Source organism: Falco cherrug, chromosome 5 (genome assembly GCF_023634085.1).
Source record: "Falco cherrug isolate bFalChe1 chromosome 5, bFalChe1.pri, whole genome shotgun sequence".
Taxonomy (NCBI): Eukaryota; Metazoa; Chordata; class Aves; order Falconiformes; family Falconidae; genus Falco; species Falco cherrug.
The window spans coordinates 91,439,375-91,464,075 of NC_073701.1; the positions used below are offsets into that span (position 1 = coordinate 91,439,375).

A 24,701-nucleotide genomic window follows, 5' to 3' on the forward strand; every position below is an offset into this window, starting at 1 on the left:
TTCCAGTCAAGGCGACATGCAGGAATACTAACAAGTTAAAATATTACTTAAGAAGAAAAGGTGCAAGAAAATAGAAATATACTGGGACCAGGAAGGACTAAGAGTCCAGATATCCTGCCTGATAATATCCTATTTTAACTGACAGCTAATTAGGTTTCAGCTCATAATTTTTCATGATGGTAAGGTGGTTTTACCTTTATATCATTATAGATTTATCTCCAACGGGAAAATACAAAACCTAAAAAAGATGACTGACTCACTGATCCAACAGGAAATTCAGCAAAGAAGTGAGTCAAGCCTACAGGAGTGAAAGAGTGGTATGGACACATTTTTCTTGATCTTACAGAAAAAAGCTGGCTATTACAAAAAATGTATTAAAAATAATGATAACACAAGAAAATGTCTGATCTAGAAGCAGTGCTCATTACATAACATACTGGTGCAGAATGGTAGGCTAACCAACGTTACAGTGTAATGATCAATTTTCTAAATTACTCAGTGAAATTCACAGAAGCAGCAGAGTTCCGTGCACCACTGAGCCTCAGCAGCTTTACATGCCAGAATTACTAAGCATAACATGTGCAAAGAAGACATCTTCATCATCAGAAGTTGACACGTATACATGGGTAAGAACAGCTAATATAATGTAAAGGTCCACAGGCATAGCAAGTAAGGTCAAAAGCCTCAACCTTAATTCACAGATTAAGGAAATGTGGGGTAAATAGGACTTGGGGAGATTACACTGCTCTCCTAGTGTAATTATGATCCACGGTTACACACCTTTAATCTACACAAAAATAAATGTCTAGTCTTAATGCAAATGACGTTCATTTCATCAAGATGCTAAGATAGTACTATACTCATGACTACCGATTTCATGTGAAACACCATGCATCCTGCCACATCACAGCTCAGTACTGCTCCAAGAGGGGCATGAGGAAAAGCCATGCAAGTTTGCAGATGCTTTCACCCAGGAAGACAGTACAAACTGATACTTCTCTATGATTTGCTTTGAACGTTGGAGTGCTGTCAAATATATAGGAAATTAATGAACTATTTTAAATGTCTCCATTGGATACTATAATGATTTCTTTCCAGTCTGAAATGACCACTACACTGGCAGCTGTAAAACTTTTATAAAAGGTGTACCAGATAGCTTTATTGTTATGCACAAAATCACCGCATTAAATTCACTCCAAAGTTCTTGCTCTAAAATTGGCATTATAAATCTCACTCTCTAATTTGCTTAGCAGCATAACTACTTCATCACCTACCACTACATCACCTGTGTATTAAGCCGTTGTGCCAGTGCTTGTGCTTACGCTTACCTGCATTGCTATGATTTGATGGCCTGTTTTTAACTAACCTGCAGTACAGAACCTCTGCCTTAACTGTACTAAAACCCACAATTCAGCAGCAGTTAGGCAGGCATGTTTTGCTAGGAAGTCACCCCAGAACGTTCTCCCAGCAATATCTTTGATCCTTCCCTTGGCTGCAAACATCTTCTGACCATTCTCTCCCCCAGGGCTTCAGAGCCTGAGCCAAGCACCAAGGATCTGTGAGAACCACAGCCTGTCTGAAGGGGATGGACACTTCACAACCATAAACTACTGTTTCCACAACTCTTGGGGATCTCTCTTCTTCCCAACATCTTCCTCAGTCCTACCCCTGATTTTCCTATTGCCAGCTCCCTTTCGCACTACAGCCCCACCATCTGAGATGAGAGGGATGATGTTAACAGAAGATTATTAGCTGGAATTGACCAAGATTAAACTGGTCTTGTAATGTTACTGCAGAATGCAACACCACCCCCCCCCTTCGCTTCTCAAAATGCAAAGTTACAACACCAGAAGTCACACTGGGAGTACAGACTAGAGCACACAAAAGCAGTATTCATGACTGCCAGAAAAAATGTCATTTGCATAACCAGTCATGGAGAAAGCGTGTGTCAAAAAGATACATCTTCTTCCTAATACCAGTCTGAAGACACTAAAATGCAAGCTGCTAAGCAGTAGCAGCAGCAGTGATTTTGATGAACATCTTAGAAAGGATAAAGAAACGTGAACGATTCGCTTAACAGGTATCCCACAATGGTACAAAAGACTCCTGAAACAGGAGCTCGTTGCTGAAGGCATTACTATTTTCATGACAGAAGCTGCTGGATGACCATGTGAAAAACTCAATGAAGAACATCACTGGTTTTATGACAGACATTAAAAACAAACTTTTAAGAAAGTAGCTTAAACAAGACAGATGAAGGTCCCCTGTGATTCATTATTTCCGTGACAAGAATAGTTGATGAAACAGTTTAAAAAAGACATTACAGTTTTTACTGTGGGACTAGAGAATACATTATGATTATACTCTGTTACTTCCTTGCAGAGGAGTTGTCAAACAGGGCTTTATTTTCACTTAGAAAATGATGCCCTAAGAAAGTGGCAATGATGCTTATGTATAAACTAATGAAAAAAAGCAGCCAAATTTTTTTCAAGAAAGGAAAAGACAGAAAAGAAAAAGGCACTTTTACCTAAAAGTAAACTGGACTATTTTTGATCTACAAAATTATCTTTCCTTGAATGCCACATACACACACTGTCAGTTAGGGTCATTAAAGCTTTCTGTAAAACTGGAATGATGTCCACAATGTCTGATAGGAATTACTACCATCATTTGTCATTGGTATTAACTAGTGCTTTAAAACACTCTCTGCCACAAATGGAAAAAACTAATACAAAAAGTACTACAGCAATATAACAAACAAACGAAAAACAAATAAACCCAGCCAAAATATACATGGCAAAATGAAATTCGAAGTCTTTGCAGAAGCACACATTTCAGCTGTCAATACCTGAACACCTGGCAATGAAGCCATGAACAGTAAGTTGCTCTTGCAATATGCGTTCCAAATTCAATACTGAGGATCCAGACAACTCAAGAAATGAAAGTAATTACAGTTTAACACCACTTGCAAACACCACCCGTAAGTCACAGAAAGGCAACAAAAATAACGTATGTCTTGATGCCGACACACAATGTACCTTTTCATAACAATGAAGAGTTTGGGTTAAATGGAATGAAGCGCAATTATAACCAAGTTATCAAAAACGAGAGCAACTCTATCTAATGCCCAATTGCTAAGCTTTTATAACAAGCAGGACAGCACATACTTGTAACTGCCCTCTTTTTTTTTTTTTTTTAATGCCCTTTGGTGACAACTCTGAAGCTGTGGATTACCTGAGAGGAAAACACTGATTCTCCATAACGAAGCTTTCTCCTACAAATGTGCTCCATTTAACTAAATTCCAGGAACACCGCAAGTTTTCAGGAGAGTGTGTGGGGGAAACTGAAAGACCTGCACGTTCCAGAAAGCCAACAGCCTCCCAGTCAGTATGCCAGTCCAAGTCACAAATATACAGAGGACCGATTTAACCACTGAGCTGTAGTCAGTCCTACTGCAGTCTTACACCACCACATCTAGTTTACTAACAGTGAAACAGCAGCATGAGAAAAGATTAAAGAGAGAGAAACAAGGTCATACCCTATAACCCAGTGATGGAAAATAAGGGATTAGATGGGTCAAACATCTGTTCCTTTTATTTCTACAAAGCACACAAACTTTTATACTAGACATTATGTGGCTTTCCACAGAAGTGAACAGCCCAATCCCGAATTAGGATCAAGAACCTCAGCACAGGACTCTTAAACCAAGTTGTTCTATGAATATCCACTTCAGCTTTTTATCAAAGCAGCTTCAGTGAACTTCATTTGCCACCCACCCACCCCTCAAAGAACTGCAAAAAAGTATCCAAAGCCTCAAAAACGTACTGGGAGAAAAAAAAAAAATCCTGTCCGGCTCCACACCAGTGATGAATATTTTGAAAATCCCTTCACTAGCACGTGTCAAATAACTTTTTCCAGATATTTATTGTAAGGCTAAAAGCCAAACTCAGTGAGGCAGTGAGATTAGGTATTATATGATGTTGAATCTCAGTTTACACAGATGTAAAATAACTTGGATTTTGCTTTTCACCAGCTCTGAGAAGTTATGGGTTTTTCCCATCAATGTTTCAGAAAGCAAGAATTAAGATGAGTCTTACTTGAGATTCCCAGGTTAACACTTTCAGCACAAAGCAAAAGAAAAATATGTATAGGACAAAGTCAATGGAATGGTAATCTTGTTTTATAGATACACACAAAGTTTTGAGCAATTATGGCATAAGGATATGAAAGAGTAAAAAACAGGATTTTATTTAGATGCCTTATTCTCTTGGGGGAAGACCAAAAAAACTTTCAGAAGCTGCCTTTACTGAAAAAGAATCTATTACACACCGAGTTTTGTAAATACTTCTGAAGGCTACTTGTCTAGAATATGGTCAGCCAGGATATGGTCTTTGGATAATTCAGAGATGTAAAATGCCTTCTGACTTCTACCCTCCCTAGTGTCTGGGCTTTTCCACCGATGAAAAAACCAAAATTTATTTATTTCCACTCTTCAAGATGTACATTCTTAAACTGAGTAATTTTTTGAGTGCAATTCTCACATAAGCGTAGGTGGTATAAACTTAGAATCTTACACAACTTTACTTTTTCCTCACTTAAGAAATCAGAACCTAATTTAAAACTGCAGAGTCATAGAAACATCTGTTCATTTTTGAACCTATCAGTGTATGAAGTATTTCAAACAATAGCAAAACAGACAAGAAAAAGCAAAACATCAAGTTCCCACAGGCTACGATTTGAACATTTCTTCTGATTTTTATCTCCTCATTGATAGGCAGAAAAGCCAACAAGCATTCAGCATACCTGCTCCAACTTCTTTTTCTTCTTCTTCAATGTTATTTTTTATACTGTCGTACTCCTCATCAATTGCCTGGTTGCCACGCATTTGAGACAGAATTCTTCGTGCTCTCTGAGTCTGGCCTTTCTGAATGAGCCAGCGGGGACTTTCAGGAAGAAACAGGAATCCAAGGAACTGTATAACAGCTGGAACAGCCGACAGGCCCAGCATGTACCTGGAAATAAGTAAATAAATAAATAAACATCTAATATTGGCCTTCAAAAACATGCTATGAGAAGACTTATTTACAGCTACTTAAGCTGTACTTTACAAATCAAACCCTCCTCCCCTCGTATTCTTTATCACTAAAAGTTAAGCAGGCAAGAATCATATTCTGCAAGTATTTTAGAAAACAGGAACCTTGCTTTCAATTCCACAAAATCTCAAGGATATGTTGACTACTCTGCCAACATTGACCCTACAGCTACTGGTCCTGAGGACACTAAATCAGACTAAATAAAAACTCTGAAACGTTCCACTAGTTTGGAAACTGGTAATCCCTTTGGTTAAGATAAAAGAATGAACAGGAACCAAAGGGATGGAGAACAAATAGGCACTGCTGATGGCTAAAATGAGACTGAAACCCTGCTAATTGTTTTACAGACATTACAAAAAAAAAAAAAAAAAAAAAACACAAACAAAAAAACCCCAAACAACAAAACCCCATAAAAAACCCACAAAATACCAACCAACCAAACAAAACAAAACCAACCAATGAAAAATGCTTAATTTGGTCAGTAATATGTACACACAGACATATGTGGGCAAGGAATATGCCTCTTGTGTAAGGAGATGCCAGTTTTAATTTTGAAAACTCCTGACTATAATAAGCAGGAACACTGAAAAACATTCATTTCAACAGCATGGCAATTTACACCAGATCTTCTAGAATCTGCTGTTACATCTTCAGCCAGCTGCAATGTTAGGTTTTAAATCAAAACTGCATTTCAGATGCCATGAGTGGCTCCTATATACAGCATTAGGACTAGTTCTCTACTCAACAGAGAATTACCACTGGCCAGACAGTTAATGCTTTCAGGGATCAGCACTGACATCTGTACAACACCCAGAGCCACCATGAGTCACTCCAGCCGAAGTGGTGGGAAAGACTGTAGAAGACAAGCATGCCACCAACTTCCATGGGTGGTTCTGGTCTAGACACTTCACTTTTCTACATTTATTCAATAAAACAGTAAGAAGAATAACAAGAATCGCAGAACAATGTGTAATTTTGTTCTGCTTTTTAAATCTGACCTTTTCCCATTTGCGCTTCACAGACTTTTTTCCACTTCCATTAAAGACTTTAAATGGTGCTGGTGTCACCTGTACATTACTGCAGCTATCACAGGTTTCACATCGGTGGTTATAATCATTAAAACACCTCCAGAAACTAGCCCTCAGACTGAATGCTGAGGTTAGTCTGTACACAAACAGGTTCGTACCCTGACATCAATCAGGGGATTATGGAGATTTCCCAATCTCCCCTCTAGCACCTCTCTTCATACCCCAGGCTGCATGCTTTCACACAGACAATTCAGCAGTCTCTCACCTGGATGTTTTTATAAGGCATGCTATGAAATGAGCTTGCTAACAGAGCAGGAAGAGAGCACAACCATTAACAAAGACCTTGTTTCAGGGCAATGAACCAAACGTATTTGTCAAGGCCAAATGCATTTTGGATGAAAATGGAAAAAGATTTTCTTAGCGGCATTTGTAGATTCAAAAAAGAAAAATTGAGCAATACAGCAGAGCAGAAAACTGAAGAATGGGGAAAACATCACCCAAAAGGTAATGCAAAGAGGATGACCTCCCCAAACCAATGTGTATGCAGGCCAGTCTTGCCATCCCCAAGCTGAGCCCTCAAGTTCTTCCTAAAACTAGCAAAAATTTCCAAACGTCACACAAGTAAATCTTGCTCTAGAAAGAAATCTGTAAGGAAGTCTCTTATTTTCTAACACTTTAAGAATGGTATAGCTGATCATTAGTTAAAAAAAAAAAAAAAAGAAAAGCAGAAGGAAGAAAAATTCTAAATGCAAAGCTCGTGTTAGATGAGTAGTCTTCAGATGTCTAAGAAGTATCACTAATTCACTGCTGTTCTCATTCCTCATTCACTAATATTCTCATTCATTAATGTCCTCATTTCTTCTAATGCTCTTCCCCCTTCCCAAATATTTTGGTAGCTGCAAACACAATCACCTTTACACATACACCATTGAAGCTCACTGAACTGTATATTCAACATCTGCATTAGAGTGGTATTTAGAAAGCCTTTTCTATTTCAAATAAAGAGTAAAACAAAACCACAGAGATTGAAAACATAATCACTGTATTCTGTCAAACTGCAAGCAAAAGGATCTTTCCATGCATCTAAATAAACAGTTTTAGTCCTTTACACTCATATTACCTAATTTCTGCTCCTCCAAAGCCGTTCAGTCCCTTAAATACATACAGAGCCTCTAGAACTAAACAGCTAGGTACCTGCAATCATCTTAGGAGGCAAAATCAATCGAGGCTCCCGAAAGCTCAGTCCAGCCTATTAAAGCTATAAGTTGGACTCCATTGGACTGTTGATCACAGGCAAGATAAAAAAAGCAGCGTACAGAAAGTGCTCACTCACTGAAGTTAGTTTCCAATTGACATGCTCCTGGTCAGTTGAGTGCAAGGAGCAGACCAGAAGGAAAATGTTCAGTTAAGAGCGTACATCCATTGCAAGTTCAAGAGTTGCTGCCATTTTCAAGCAGATCAAGCAATTTTGCTATAACGAATTTAGACTAAAAGCAGGCAATTTCAGACATTTCATGCAGTGAGCCAGCTTTCAGAAATCTAATATAGTTCTTTCCTATACAGAGTACAAGACTTTGAATTTGAAGCCAGATGTCTAGCAGACCTGAAAAAATCCAGCATGAAATTTAATAAGTCTGCTGTAACATTTCTTTTTCTCAGACATACTGCTGCAATACTATTAAGATGGCATTAGCAGGGTTTATATAGCTAAACTGACATCAGAGTCAGGTAGAATATTTGTTTTCTTTAGTTCATTTTTTATTTAATATCCAGCACTCCCAAGAACAAACAGAGCCGAGACAAAGTAAAATTCCTTACTGGCTTTTGTAGCAATCCAATACTTAGCCATTCAGTCACTAAGAGCTATAATAATTGCTGTAATTTTCCTTCTTATGCGTGATGACTCAGGAGCGAACATCTGCGATTCCTCCCCATGCATTTGCTGGCCACTCTCTCCAGGTGACAGACCATCTGTACTCCTCCCTGCTCAGTCTTCCTTGTGATAAACTAACTGAGGGCAGACAAGTACACAATCCCCAGGTAACAGCTCCAGCATCACAGCTGAGAATCCTTGGATGCCTCATCACTAGCATAGCCTCGGTTTCTACCCGATGCATTGTCAACAGTTTCACTTCGCTCAGTCCAGCAGAACAGCCAGCGCTTGGTACATAAACCACAGCATTACTGCCTCAGCAAAAGTTACCCAGCATGAGCCAGAAGGCTGCAAGAAACAATTACTCCTCACTACTCAACACACTCTGCTGAATCTGGAAGACTGAGACCACCAACGTGAGAGAAAGCTACAAACCAGGAATAGCAATAGATCGCTAAGACTATCACGCGACTGCTCCAGTGTATGACACAAAAGAAGAGGCTGAGAGAACTGGGTTTGTGCTGCCCAGAAAGAGAGATCATCAAAAGGAGATCAAATTGCATCTTTCCCAACTGAAAAGGAGCTCATAGAGAAAATGGAGATAGTCTCAGATGTACATTGTGGAAGGACAAGAGTCAACAGGCACAAGTTACAACAAGGAAAATTCAGATCAGAGATGATGGGAAATAACTCTTCTCAGCAGGAGTGGCTGAACACCTGAACAAGTTGTCTTGACAAATGGAAACGTCCCTTGTTGGAGATTCTCAAAAGCTGGCATTTCACACAGCTCTGATCAAACACTCAACCTCCTAAGTCTTACTCAATCCACAGGTTCTGGATTTTACTTTTAATTTTTTTTCAGTTTGGATGCTTAAAAAGCCTGAATTGTACCAGAGTCGTTTATTCTTTGAAGAAGAATAAGTTATACCGATGTAGAAGTTTCCAGAGCAGTTGTGCAGCATTTCAGTGGGTGGGGGCCTCATTCCTATTTTAGGTATAGCGGCATATTGAAACATCAGTGTTTTACAAAAAGATAAAATCTACATTTGACATTTGACAACGATTACTGCCTTCCACCTAATCTTCCACTTCAGGTAAATATATTTACAAAGTAAGATATCAAAAGATGGTAACGTCTGTGTGTAACAAACTGGAATTTTTCACTTAAATAATCATTTACATACAAATGTCCTTGTCAATTCTGTGTCACTGCTTGATTTTGGAAACTGATACATCCTATACCACAATGCCAGCTCTTTGACTAATTGTTTCCAAAGAAGCCTAAAAGTCTGTTTCTAAGCTGTGAAAATTCAAGCTAGGGAATATCTTAGTTTACCTAAACAACTAAACAAAAAACACAGCTCCAATAAGATCTTGTCAGATACTTTATTAGCTTGTATTTTCTTCTAATATGCTAGTATTTACTGAAACATACAGATTATGTTACACAGATACACACATCCTTACCTCCTATGTGTCAGCATACTCATGGGGAAAAAAAACCCAACAAAACAGATTTACATCCACAAAAGCTTCCCCCAGCTGAAGCCCTAACCACTGAGGGAAACTGAACTTGAAAAATCTGCCTAAACAGAAAGTGCACAGTGCCTCTAACAGTAACAGTGACTCAGAACTCCAATTCTAAATAATATCTTTACTTGTCCGTTCCTCCCACCCAGCCCCATGCATAGGAAGCCACTACACTAGCAAATTATTTAGGCTAAAAGTTAATTTAAAATAATAAAGCAACTACTGAGTAACTGGCCTCAGGGATCAAATACTTCAGTTTGTATTTTACTTAGAAATGCATTACTGCATTACATTAACTTTTCTCAAAATTTAGCATATTTCTTTAACTGCAGAAAGGGATTAGCAATCCTATAAAACTAAGTTCTTCTTTCAGTGAAGGCTGTTTCTCAGCTCTCTGTAAGCAGACGTATAGTCTGCCAGAGAATGCAGCTGCATTATAATGAAAAGGTCATCAAAAGGTTCACGTAAAAATGCAAAACGCCATTTTCATTTGAGCTAAAGTAATCAATGCATTTTCAGAAAGCACAAAGCAGAACTATAAGTTAAAATTAAATTAAAATTAAATAAAATTGGCACCAAGTTACTTTTTTCTTAAGGTCAAAATGTGACTTTTTTTTTTTTTTTTTTACAAAAAAGGCAAAGGAAACAATCACATGGACAAAAAGTAAAACCCTCAAACTTCTTGAATCTTCAGACATACAAAAATTAAACTGTAGATTCATTACAGAAATGTTTTTTTTGTTTTAATGCATACTTTTTTGCACAACATAAAAAGATCAGCTTCCAAGTTCTTCTGTGTACCAAGTCCCTAATTAATCGTTCCTAACTTAAAACTCAAACGTCAGTGCACCCAGAACCCCTGTTCAGCTCCATTAGAAGGCAGAGAACGTAATAATACTTAGGTTGCAAGTTTTTGGGGGTGGGGGGAGAATCCTTCAAATTGGGATTTTCAAATAGCAAAATGATTCCAGGCTGCAGCAACAGAATCGAAGGCCCTACAACAACATGCGTCCCCTTCCCAAGTGTCTTTCAAGAGAAAAGCGCACATCATCAAGCACAAGTTTCCAGAAGCTGTTATTCCTCCTACACATTTCTGTTAATTATTTTTTCAAGTCAACACTGTAAGTAAAAAAACTCTCAAATGACAGACCACTTTAAAGGCGGTAGGCATAAGGCTGCAGTCCAGAAACACTTGGTGATGTTTACAGGGAAAACAGAATATCCAGAAAGCAGAGTAAAAGAGATTTGTGTTATTCTATAACCTAAACTTTTAACTATAAAGTTATGCTACAACAGCCTTCAATTCTGATTGGATTACTACTGCTCAGATTAAGAATATTCAAAATACACCTCCAGTCTGCACGTACAGCATCATACTCACCGGAAATTTGCCTTTTGAAAAATCAGCATATAATTATTCCAAATGCAAAAGGCTATGTACTTTCATAAACTTCATTACAATCATTCAAGCTTGTTGACGCATATTTATTGCTCATCCATTTTAAAGTTTAGTAAAGTGAAAAAACCTAAGCACGCTGAATACTAAGCCTAAGTGAGAGCAGTATAGATATCATTTAGCAAGAGCTAATTATTAAAGTTCCATTTTAATATACAGTTTTACCACTTTATATGGAAATTCTATTTTACCAACAAGAACTATAATAGCTGTCAACCAAATCACAACCATGCCAGTTTTGCTTTTAGCAAGGAAGACTCACAAACCTCCATCCATCCTTTGCGAGGTAGCTGAAGATTCCATCAACAACACTTGCAAAAAACTGCCCTCCAGTGATGAACAGAGTGTTAATGGTGACTAATCTGCCTCTTAAGTGCGGTGGAGCAACTTCTGCGATGTACACTGGTACAGTCATAGATGCTACACCTACAAGAATAAATTCAATTATAATTATAAAATCGAAAGAGATAGTACATCCCTTTTTCATCATAAAATATTATACCATTTAAATGGAACAAGCTGGAAGAATTTAATTTCCAGATTCCAAAAGATGAAAAGATAGAAAAACACACCTAATGAAATCTAGAAGCACACCCAGAGCAAATGGGCCCACACATGGGTTGCTAGTGGCTGTATCGCAAATTTAAGGTTTGGTGTAATGATACAAGAAATAACTCACTTCAGTTCACACTGAATGTACACTAAGATTAAATAAAAAGCATAAATATATTTAGTTTTGAAACCGAGATGCTACAATTCAAGTAAGCACATGCAAGTCAAAGTGACTAACTGAAGAAGCCAATTGTTCACAGCTCTGAATTTAAACAGAACTTTAGCCTGGTTTCCACCTCCAAGAAAAAGCAAGGACAAGCATCGTCATTATCATAATTATAATTATTATGATGTAATTTCATTACTGTTACATAGAACAAATTGTTTCTGGACTCTCTTGGTTGTTTCTTGACTTAGTTTAAGCATATTTCATACGCAGTACCAAAAACTCAACCACCATAAGGAAGCAAGGACTGAAGCTAAAGTACAGAAGCTTTTTATTCTGTCTTAACACTGGTAGGATTTCCTATGAATTATGCAATGGCCCTAAATGAGCCATTTGTGCAAAAGGCAGAAATGCCCCTGTGGAACACACAGAGGAGCACATGCACATACGAAAACTGTAAAACCAGGAGTTCAACAGCATATGAAGAACAAAGCTGGGTGCAGTCATGCTTTGGTGGTCCAAATCCACCAACAAAGTCATGTTCTCATTTAAAGGAAATTTATATTCCTGTTTCCTTAAAAGAACCAACAGTGACAACCAACAACAATTCCTTCTGTAGTTACAACTGGAAGTACCTTGGCAGCACACAGACAAAAAAACATTGCAACTGAAACCAGCTGAGATACAACTTGGGCACAGTGAGCAGAGCCAAGCACCAGAGACATCACATCTTCCAGCCTGGAGCAATCCCACCGGGTCCGCACCAACAGCCCCATGCCAACGCGGGCGAGTGCTGCGCCTCCTGCGATAAGTGGGGTCACCTAAAGGCAGGCAGTGGCTCCTGAAGCACACTGCGGTTCCTGGCTCGTGTCACTGCAGAAAGGCTTTGTCATAAAACAGCGGAGGCTTCAGCCGGCACCTTGCTGCCTGGCTGACTCACCCAACTAAGAGCACAAAATCATCTTTAGCAATGAGGCTAGCCTGACAGAGCTGCTGGGAGCCTCCAAACGCCTAAGCGAGGAATCAGATTGTTTCAAATGGCATCAGAAGATCCTTTGTTACAATAGGTAAACATGCACAGCAGCCTCTCAGCATGATAACCCAGTTCCTGGCAAAGCCTCCAAGGACACGCCGATGCCTCCTCCTCCTATTGATTGAGCAATCCACATGGAATAAAAAAAAAAAAAACAAACCCCACAGATAAGTGTCAGAGAAAAAAAAAAAATCATTAAAAGTCTATTCATGCATTTTTCAAAGCCAACCGGAATGCACCATAGAAAAAAGCTTTCAAATAGCCCTTTGCCTGTTTGATAGAGAAGCAAATTTTCAAACGTAGTCCACCTTGACAGATACTTCTCTCACATCTTACACATCAACACTCGACCCAATTACAATTAAAGCAGTGAAGGTGGCGCACGTAAGGGAAAAGCCTTTATGAGCAAGCATAGGAGCAGGTCCCCCTTCTGCGACCAAACGCCGCCGAGGACCCACGCGAGGCAGCGGCTGGTGCCAGCTGGGGTGGTGGGGAAGGGACCTGCAGCTGCCGCCTGCCCACACCCCCGGCACCCCAGCCCACCCCACAGGCTGTTAGGTCTTGACCATCTCCACAGGTGGTTCTCCAACCAAAATGGTTCTATGATTCTACAACATCCATGTCAGCTTTCTCACCCTGAGACTTTTCACAACGCTGCTGTCAAAAACAGCCTTTTTGACTTAGACTCCACTTTCTCTATTGGGTTTCCCAAAACATATAGGTTCAAAACATCCAAACAAGAACCTCGGTTCAGAAGATGAAGTTATGTTATGTATTTCCAGTTATCACTTAGCTATCAAAACATACGCTTTACTACTCTGAGTCTGAAATGGGAGGAGAAAATCAGGAAAGTCTCCCCGGTTTGTCTGGACAACATCCAGCAAGCATTCACACACAAACCCAAAGTTTTTTCTAAAATAGCACCAGGAGTTAAAAAAGGCTACTCTGAAACAGATCAAATTAAAGGGGAAAAAAAAAATCATACCACTTTAAGGAAATAATGTTTTAGATTCTATAACGTTATTTATTACAGGTTGGCTTATCAGCTGCCTTAGAATGCACCAATGTTCTCCAGATTTTCCTCCTCTAATTTGAAGACACAGCAGAACACAGGGGAGCAAGTTCTTGTGAAAAGGCATAGTTGGAAGCAAGGCATTACATATTAACCAATTATTAAAATCTCTGAAATACATAACCAATATTCGTTATGTAGTTATTTTAATAGCTAGATATTAAAGACATTTGAAAACAAGGAACAGCTTTCCTAGCAAAATATTTATGGCTGCAATGGAACCTGTCCTTAATCTTTCATATGAGAATGCCTTCAGTTACACTTAGATGACATTTTCTAATATGCTCGCACTGTTAAACCGCTCACACCAAATAAAAGATTCTTGCCGCAGGCAAGTGTATTACTACCTAACTAATAAAGCTGATAAGTGACAGGATGTGAGGAAAAGAAAATGAAAACAATTAACTGGAAATATGTCAGAGAAAGTTTAAGCTCTACATTGTGCACCACAGCTATGGAATCTGAGACAAGAGAGCAGGCAAACCCAAGCTACAGCCTCTTGAGTAACCAAGGCATTAACCTTCTGCCCTCATTAAAGAGTAAAGTTGAGAAAAAAAACATAATAGAAGGTTCCTTAAATTTAGACGACAAGATGCATCTAATTATTACACAGGAAGCGTTAGATGACACAACGGACTAAAATCATGATATTAAATGATTTTTCACTTCAACACTTAGGAGACTAATTACTAGAGCTGCTACTATAATCTGCAGACAAAAGGAAAACAGAGACAAGACAGTGCACAGCTCAATTTTAGGACAATCAACAGAAAGCAGATATAAAAAAGGCATTTTAGAATCACATTACCATCCAAGAAAGGTATTTTCAGTATGAACATGTAAGCATTATAAAGAATTCATTAAGAAGTTCAGGAATAAAGTCAACAAACCTACCTACAGGAAAGAGAAAAAGGTCATGAAGAAGAACTCCTATGATAATGGGCAGAATTAAAAATATATTTCAAGAAATGAGATTAAGGTAGCAAAACAAAAGGACTAAAAGAATCCAAGATCTTGTTTCTAAAAAGCACTTGCAAACAAATGCTAGGAAGATGGAGCAATTTTAAAGACTTTTTTGCAAGATCAGAGGGATATAAACATATCCTGTAAAGACCAGGACTTCCAGGGCAGCTCCAGTCATGTGCCTAGCAGACATGAGGGAGGGTGCGTCATAAATACAGATGAGCAAAAAAAGCTGGAAACAGGATATTGAACGAGATGCACTTTTACTCCTAGCATAATAAAAACGCTCTAAGGCAGTCATTTCACTGGTGTCAACCAGTGTCAGGAGCAGCAGAAACATTTGGAAGGATTTCTGACAATTTCTTTGTTGTTGCTGTTCAGATTACTAACCAAAAGGTTCATAAACACACGAAATAGGTGACAAGAATTGAGTAACTTTAAAAAAACCTGATGCAACTCAATCAGCCTTTCATGTTTAGGAATGAAGAGGACTGACAGTTAACTAGAAGTGCTAATGGGGCACATCCAGGGGCCATGGTTCTGTCCCTCCTTCGTCCAGCTCGTGCTGACCTTCTGAGCCAACACCAGGTAAACCAGGGAATACAACCAGCTAAAAGGCTATCCAGCTGTTAAGAGGTTTGTACCACCTGGCTCCCTTAAACAGTTCACAATGAGATCAAAAGCCTGTACCGGCCCACAGGCAGGACCACGTATGCTAATGGAGACTGGCCTGAACTGCTAGGAGACTCCAGACTGTCCAGTTGGAAACTAAAATCAGGATGTAATATAATAAAAACAAAACAAAACACACACACACCAAAAAAAAAAACAAAACCAAAAAAACAACCACCAACCAAAAAGCAAAAATATCCTGGATCCTGTTTCAGAGAACAGCAACTGAGCCATTAATCTCGTAACAACAAAGAACATTCACAGCTCATTACAGAAATGTATCTGTTAGGAGTTCCAAATGAACTGACAGATACAGAAGATACTAATACATTTCCTTTCAGGGAAAATGAAATCATGGGAATGAAGCATTCTTCACTGACACATAAAGCTGTACTGAGCTACTTAACCAAGGTAATAGTTTTGTTTTTTCACGTATCTTAGAATGAACTTGTAAGAGCAAACTTTCATTAAAATGTTAAACTTTAATGCAACCAACTTTAAAGTTCGCTTCATTAAGAAGCTGCCCATAGCAGTTTGTTCTACTCAGAAGGATTCCACGTAGCTTAAGCAAATTATTCCACAGATGGAGAATTTGTGGAGGCAAGTTTATGGCAAAGAGAATCAGGAATTAAATATTAATAAACAGCTTAATACAGGTTGTTATTCTACGAGAAATTTTGAATATGAATTCAAGGTTTGGTTGTTGTTTGTGGCTGTTGTTTTTGGTGGTTGGTGTTTTTTTTTTTTAAATTAAATAGTAAATTGCAAAGGGGACAGAGGGAAGCTTGCCAAGCTACAGCTGAACATCAGGCTAATTATTTCTTCCAGCAACTTTGCAGGAAACCTGATCAACTTCTTACATCTTGGATATTGAACATGCGATCTAAATTTAGTGCCTTGAAATACTATTGATCCCAGAAGTACATCAGGTTATACAGACAAAGAGATTTTCATCAAGTATTTCCTTTCCATTGTGTTCCCACAAAGTATACTCTTAAGGTTTTTACTTCTGACAAAAACGGCATTCTTGCCAACGGATAACTTTAGAACATTGCTCACATTTGAGTAGTAATATTCAAGAGGATAAGGGCAACTTTTTGAAAGGTTAACCCTTTGAAAGAATTGGCAGATTCCACAGTAATTGTATACTCCTTACTGCCAGTCTAAAGAAGAATCCGTTCAAGTGGTTTGTGAATGCCTATCATTGGCAAAATGGATACATTTTACCTGCAAAGGGTATTTATTTTAAAAGACCGTGAGCTTTCACACCCATCCAAAAGAAGCTGCCAACAATCAGCCACCTCTACTCTACAGACAACTCTACAACATATTTTAATTATACGGCTCAATCTAAACAAAAATTCAGCCTTTTCATAGTCTTGTAGAGTCCTTTCCTGCTGTTACAGTTAACACTTCAGCTTTCAGTAATGACAGTCAGCCTCAGGGGATGTTACAGTGCCTCATCAAACATGCTAACAGGAACTACTTGAGAAAGCAGTGCACCTAAACACTGTTCTAGTACGCTAGCAGAAAAAGCTAAAATGTTCACTGAAATAGCTTGTATTTGAGTGCGATCATCAGGGGAAAGCTCAAGCCCCCTCTAACATCTCAGCTTTCCACCCACAGCATGTATCTAGTAAAGGCATTATCAGCAGTTTGTAACTTTTTACTGAAAGTTATTTCAAGAATGATTGGCAGCACACTTTCCCATTTCAATCTCTCCCCTACATCAGATTAATAGAAGTCCATTCCTCAGCAGTGGCACAACCGTACTCAGCTACAGCACAGCTCTGAAAAGAGCAGCAGGACAAAGCACCAGCACTAAAACCACATTGCTTTGGGAGAATAAATCACACCTAAATCTGACCATCGCTGTATCTCCTCTATAATGGCTGTCCAATGTCAGCAGACTTCATTTAACTCTGGGATTTTATTTAAACACTAATTAATTAAATCAGAAAGAGCTGGTTCATCATAGTTAAAAAACCTGTACTGTCAAACATCTAATACACAAAGTAATTGCAGATCTTTATGTCCCTATCTAGCCACTAGCCCAAACCAGAATGACCAATATTATAATTAGTGACAAAAACCTATGTTACTATGTAGCATCCAACTATGAAGGACTCCAAGGGATAAGAAGAACCTGAAGAAAAATGAATGAAATGCCTCGCTGGTTGATACGGATTCAGATGTATAGAACAATCACATCTTGATAAGCCTGGATGAGTAATTCATTCCACTGACCACAAGAAGGTTTCTCACTGTTGTGTGTATCCATAAGGATCAAGAACACAAAATCCTTCTTCACCTAAAAAAGCCTCAAACTATGCCCACTAGAAACAACCACAACTACCATATTGTAAATGCAGACCCTAAGAAAGGTAGCATTAGCCTTTGTGAATTGCATTGCACACAAGAGTAATTCCAAGTTTCAAACTGTCCCTTAAAAGATAGATGCAAACCCAGCTCATAAAAAAATTAAGATGCCAACACCGAGTACAATTCCTGTATAATGACAGCACCAAGACCTTTCTTTGACATCTCTAGCGCAGTATCTTGCAAGAAGAGCATAAGGAAACCATGTATCACAGTACAGATATGTGAATACTCAACAAATTGAGTAATCAAGAAGGGACTATTCATCACAGTACTTATTTTCCTGCGCTGAAATTCTGCAAGCCAAGGAAACTTTTTAATCAGGAAACTTTAATCGAGTCATGAAATGGGAAAAAGTGAGCCATGACCCTTGAGGCAAGATAGACAAGAACCTACCACGTACAGGCTACAGTGTGAAAGTTTATTAAAATAAAACTTAGTTTACTCAGTTTGTTAAAAGAGAACTTAGTTTAGCAAAAACTTGAAAACATACAAAAAAATTGCAGGAATCTTTAATAACATACATGCAGCAGTAAATAAAAGAACACTACCCACAGGCCAAAAACTACAGGCATTCAGTTCTACCAAACAACTCCTGATGTAGAGGGGGATACGAAACATGCCACAATCTGCGGACAACAGAGTAAGCAGGAGAGCTAGAGGGTGAGGGAAATACTTCTTCTCTGGGACAACTGTCAAACAGCAGTAACAGACAGAGAATTCTACATGAAAGCAAATGGAACCGAGAAAGTTTTTAAGGTCAAATGAAACTAACTGTAAGGGTTAGAACCACTTTAACTGCGGGGTCCTATTCAACCTCAGCCTCAACATTAGTACTATATCTAGAACAGCTCGTTTTGGAAGAGAATTTTTAAAAGAAATAATTTCTTCTATCCAAAGTTAATTTAAGATTATTCAAGGTTACAGTAATCCAAACACATGTTAAGAGGAAATTTATTTTGAGTGCCAAAGTCAAGAGGAGAGAGTGGGATTTAATTAACCAGAGGCAAAATAGTCAAGCTAAACATCCAGAAAATTTGAAGCAAAGATCTTTGCAACTGCCCAAAACATAAGAGCATGCCTAGCACTACAGATATCAGACCAGTTTGCATTTCCCAGCAACCCAGAATTAGCTACCCATACTCAGTCTTTCTTTATGGCCAGCATATATTCCTTTTAATGCAGTTTGTGAAACATCCGTGTCAGACATCTCCATGTTCAGCTGCCCTAGTTCCTGAGTGTCCTACTAAGGGCCTTCCTTCTCACATCGTGCCATACTGGGAACCTGTGCTTGTAGTTCATGCCTGTAGATCCCATTTCAGAAACCTGGCATTTTTAAAAGAAATTACTCCCTTCATGGTTCCCAAATCTATCCACAGATCTAGCTTTAAGATTTACCCTGGCTGAGGTTACTTCAAAACATTAATCAGAATGATGTCTAAAAGAAATCCAGCTAAAAGACAGCATCATAAAAATGGAACAATTGCACTGGTAATTAATTGAGCTACTTCATCAGTAACAGTTTCTTCAGAATATACAAGCAAAGTGATTGATTGCCAACCTACACCTTCATTTTTCAATAAGCAGTTAAAAAGTCTTCTTTAGGTCACCTACACAGCTATCAATTAGCAACTTTCAACACTGAAACGGATTTTCTCCTTCTTCTAAAGTGATCCAGACAAGAGCAGATGGATTATTTCTGGATCGGCATTTTTAGGAAAGCCTAAAAAGGAAAAACTCTTTCTCAAAGAGTACATGTGTGTTCATATGTGTACATATATGCACAAAGGTATACCAGGGAGGGAGTATCGCTAATTTTCAATACTGAGTTTGCTATGGCTCCCTCTACTTGAAAGGTACCAAGAATTTCTGAACCATACAAGATTAACAATCAGCCCTAAAAGTGACTAAAAGCTACCAAAAGCAACTAGCAAAAAGTCCTAATTTGTTTTGTTTCTGAATTACTTTTGATCAAGCACTATTTGCAAAGATTTTGTGAACGTACAAGCTGTGAAAGATCTTTCACTGTGAAAGAGTGAAGCACCATAAATTTTTATACTACTCGACACAACCATTATTTTTACCATATTGCAAAAGCGTCTCACTTCAGAAAATAAGAGCATTTTATTTTTCTTTCACTTGAAAATTATAAATACCACATAGTAGTTTTCTTTATGACAGCTTGTATAAACACGTAAGGCAAGCAGTACTTAATCTACTTTAAAAGTGAAGCTTTTAGTTTAAATAAACACTAATTGACACAAGCAGTGCTTTGCTGTAGGCATTCTCTAGCACATGCAGACTATGCGCTGTACATGCTGCTCACTTACACCTAAGAAAACGAAGCAGATGAACTTGGCCAGGTCCTGAGGCAGTCATAGCCAAAGATAAGGAGCTGCTTTCCCAGCCAGTGGTTCCTCCTCATCCAGCAAGGCAGCTGATCAGGATACGTAGCCGCATCTCAGCTGCTCCATTTCCTGCTCCAGACATTTGATCTGGTGGCTAACACACACTTGTGCTAAGGCACAAGATCACAGGTGCTAACTGAGCGGCTGAGGAATGGCATCCAGCTCTTTCTGCTGACTCAGCCAAGCAAACAGAAATTTCCAGCAGGGAAGAATGTTTTTAAAATGACCCAGAAAGCTTTGGCAGGACTCACCTGCATAACCACTCATATATGCTAGAAAGCCAGCGCTATGAACACTACGCAATCTTCACATGGTTAAAAAAAAAAAAAAAAATCAAACAAAATCCCCAACCAAACAAAACCAAAATACAATCCCACGCTAAACACCCCAGAACAACAACTGAATGCTTCAAGGATTAGCAAAGATCTTCTGTGTAGAGACATTTTATTTTCAGAAGACAAGGGCAATGCTACACATAAAATTAATACTCCTTTCCAACTTTGCACTTCTGTTTATAAACCTACTCTTTCTTTCCCAGTTCTACTACAGTGATGCTTTACCCAACTTCGAATAATTTTAAGAGAATCGGTATCTAAACACGAACAAGCTTTAGAAGCTGAACTACAGCTTAGCTAAAGGTATGCCTTTCACTTACTCCTGAAAGCTCTCTTCAACTAAGAATAAACTTGGGTTTAACAGTGCCTCTTTCTACAAGTGTAATTATTAAAACAACAGTTAAACCAGTTAATTTTTCTGTAAACTGCTTTAGGTTTCATTGAATTAACCAAAAGTCCAGCAATTGACTCCAAACACGCAGCTTAAGATGAAAATGAGCAGAAGAATGCATTTTCTTAGCTACATTTGCCACCAATTAAAAAAACTAATCTAGAAAGTCTAATCCCATTGCAAATTTAGTATTTTAGACAAAACTCATGGAGTAACATTGAATGTGTTTGTTCACTATTCAGGAAAGACAGCCATAAAAATATTGTGTCTAGTTTACATTCCCATTAGTTTTGTGCTTGCAATGGGTAAATACATTGCAACCATCAACGCAGAAAGCCCTATTTTTGTATGAATTACTACATTTAGTTACCCACTCATGCAAGAAACAGCATGACTTGTAGGAAGACAGGTGCCAGTTATATGGTTTTACAACTACTGCTCTAAAAAATAAACAAAAGCCCTCTGCGCCTTTTAAAGCTTAAGGCCTGATTTTATAAAAGAAATTTCAGTTATATCATTATAATGAGTGCAAGTAGCACTTCTAACAGTAATGTAAGTATAACTATCAATATAATGAAAATACAGAGTCACAGTAACTGCTCGGTTTCCTTCTATACTAGAGGTTTCATGCACAAAAAAAGATTGTGTCTACAAACGTAAGTGATCTGTGTAGAGATAATACGACACATTTTTTGATCATATGGGAAAATAAATGATGCCTGTATTTGCAATACTGGAGGTTGGGGGTGACGGTGGAGATCAGTATGGTACCTCTCCTTTAAGACACCTCCCAATGGCATGCACATTTTGCATGCTATGAGGAGTAAAGGTGTTCCCAGAGCACATGGGTTAAGTGCTGCATGTTACTTTATGAGAAGCAGCTCAGCTTAAATATCTAGCTTCCATGCAACTTTTCCCCATGGTCTGGATTTTCCCCACTACCATTTTGGTAACAGCTGCTTGGTGCCAGTGGCACGCAACTGTAATAGAACATCCTATGGAGGAATCCCAGGTAAAGATCTCTTAAGTGGTTAAGTCTCAGAAAGGGTTTTGACTATTAGGACAAGGATCCTGGACTAGACTGTCCTTAGCAGAGGGACAAGCCAGTGCTGAACTTCTTCAAGCCACATAGGTCTACTCCTAAAAATGACCTGCTAGTCTGGACCAGCAGTCACAACTGCAGGATTCGCAGCGTTAACCTGATGAAACCTAAAATTCACAGAATTCACTCAAGTTGCCAACAAATATGAGGGTACTTTAACCTATTTCAGTGTATATTGGCTTCCATCAGTTGCTTATGTTGACCAGAAGGAGACATTACATGTGAAGAATGAGGCTTTTTTGTGTGGGGAAAAAAAGCAAAACAGTAGCTGTGAAGCACTGAGCGGAAAAACTGAGATCAACAGTGGCCATCATGGAAACATGGTGGGATGGTTCACACAACCGGAGTGCTGCAATGGATGGCTACAAACTCCTCAGAAGGGATAGACCAGGAAGGAGAGGTGGAGGGGTAGCTCTGCGTGTCAGGGAGTGTTTTGACTGCCTAGAGCTGAATGATGGTGACAGCAGGGTTAAGTGTTTATCGGTAAGAACTGGGGGAAGGCCAACTAGGCAGATATCCTGGTGGGAGTCCATTACAGACCACCCAACCAGGATGAAGAGGCAGATGAAACATTCTACAAGCAGCTAGGAGAAGTCTCACGATTCCAAGCCCTTGTTCTCATGGCGGACTCCAACCTACCGTATGCCTGCTGGAAACACAGCACAGTGGGTGGGAAACAGCCCAGAAGGTTCCTGGAATGCGTGGAAGAGAACTGCCTGCCACAGCTGGTCAGCGAGCCAGCCCAGGGAGATGCCCCGCTGGGCCTGCTGTCAGCAAATGGGGAAGGGCTGGTGGGCGACGCGGTGGTCGGAAGATGCCTTGGGCGTAGCGAACATGGTATGACAGAGGTTTTGGTTCTGGGAGAAGTAAGGAGGGGGGTCAGCAGAACAGCTAGCATGGAATTCCAGAGGGCCAACTTTGGCCTGTTTAGGATCCTGGTGGACAGAGTCCTGTGGGAGGCAGCCCTGAAGGGCCACAGGGTCCAGGCAGGCTGGACATTCTTCAGGAAGGAAGTCTCAAAGGTGCAGGATCAGGCCATCTCTATGTGCCAAAAGATGAGCTGGTGGGGAAGATCAGCCTGGCTGAACAAAGAGCTGTGGGTGGAACTCGGAGGAAGAGTTTACCACCTTTGGAAGAAGGGGCAGGCAACTCTGGAGGACTATAAGAATGTCACAAGGTTATGCAGGGAGAAAATTAGAAAGGCAAAAGCCCAGCTAGAACGCAGGTTGGCCACTACCATAAAATATAACAAAAATGTTTTTACAAATACATTAGAAACAAAAGGAGGCCCGAGGATAATCTGCATCCTTTATTGGATGCACGGGAGAAGATTACCAGAAAGGACAAGAAAAGGCTGAGGTACCTAATGCTTCTTTGCCTCAGTTTAACAGTAAGATCAGTTACCCTCAGGTTACTCAGCCCCTCGAGCTAGAAGACAGGGATGAGGAGGAGCAGAATGAAGTCCCCACAGCCCAGGAGGGAACGGTCAGTGACCTGCTGCTCCACTTGGGACACGCACAAGTCTATGTGGTCAGATGGAATCCACCCGAGGGCACCGAGGGAGCTGGGGGAGGAGCTCACCAAGCCGCTCTCCATCATTTGTCAACAGTCCTGGCAAATGGAGAGGTCCCAGTTGACTGGAGGTTAGCCAGTGTGACACCCATCTACAAGAAGGGCAATAAGGAGAATCTGGGGAACTACAGGCCTGTCAGCCTGACCTCAGTGCTTGGGAAGGTTGCGGAGCAGAACGTCCCGAGTGCCACCGTGTGGCACGTGCAGGACAACCGGGGGATCAGGCCCAGGCAGCATGGGGTTATGAAAGGCAGGTCCTGCTTGACAAACCTCATCTCCTTCTACAACAAGGTGACCCACCCGGTGGATGAGGGAAAGGCTGTGGGTGTTGTCCACCTGGACAAAAGCCTTTGACACCATCTCCCCAGCATTCTCCTGGAGAAACTGGCAGCTCATGGCCCGGGTGGGTGTACTGTACCCTGGGCTAAAAGCTGGCTGGCCGGCCGGGCCCGGCGGGTGGTGGTGAGCGGAGTTACATCCCGCTGGCGGCCGGTCACAGCTGGTGTCCCCAGGGCTCCGTGCTGGGGCCAGCCCTGCTTAATGCCTTTATCAATGACCTGGGCGAGGGCACCGAGCGCACCCTCGGCCAGTTTGCAGGTGGCACCGAGCTGGGGGCAGCGCTGATCTGCTGGGGGGCAGGAGGCTCTGCAGAGGGGTCTGGGCAGGCCGGGCCGATGGGCCGAGGCCACTTGTAGGAGGTTCAACAGGGCTCAGTGCCGGGTCCTGCCCCTGGGTCACACCAGCCCCACGCAGCGCGACAGGCTGGGGCAGGGGGCTGGGAACTGCCTGGGGGGAAAGGGCCTGGGGGGGCTGGGTGACAGCCCTGGGCATGAGCCAGCAGGGTGCCCGGGGGGCAAGGCGGCCAACGGCATCCTGGCTTGTGTCAGGGACAGTGCGGCCAGCAGGACCAGGGCGGTGATCGTCCCCCGGTACTGGGCACTGGTGAGGCCGCACCTCGAACACGGGGTTCAGTTTTGGGCCCCTCAGTGCAAGACAGACATCGAGGTGGGGGAGCGTGTCCAGAGAAGGGCAACGGAGCTGGTGAAGGGTCTGGGGCACAAGCCCTGTGAGGAGCA

General features: G+C 40.4%; 1 protein-coding gene across 2 annotated transcripts in view; it reads right to left on the reverse strand.

The window, feature by feature from the left end:
* SLC2A13 (solute carrier family 2 member 13) overlaps positions 1–24,701 on the reverse strand; it is a 169,415-nt gene that overhangs the window by 126,619 nt on the left and 18,095 nt on the right. For both annotated transcript variants that reach the window (XM_055712362.1, XM_055712361.1), the window contains exons 2-3: positions 11,247–11,406; positions 4,804–5,012 (exon numbers count right to left, since the gene is read on the reverse strand). In XM_055712362.1, the coding sequence (XP_055568337.1) occupies positions 4,804–5,012; positions 11,247–11,406 (369 nt within the window). The remainder of the gene's footprint in view (positions 1–4,803; positions 5,013–11,246; positions 11,407–24,701) is intronic.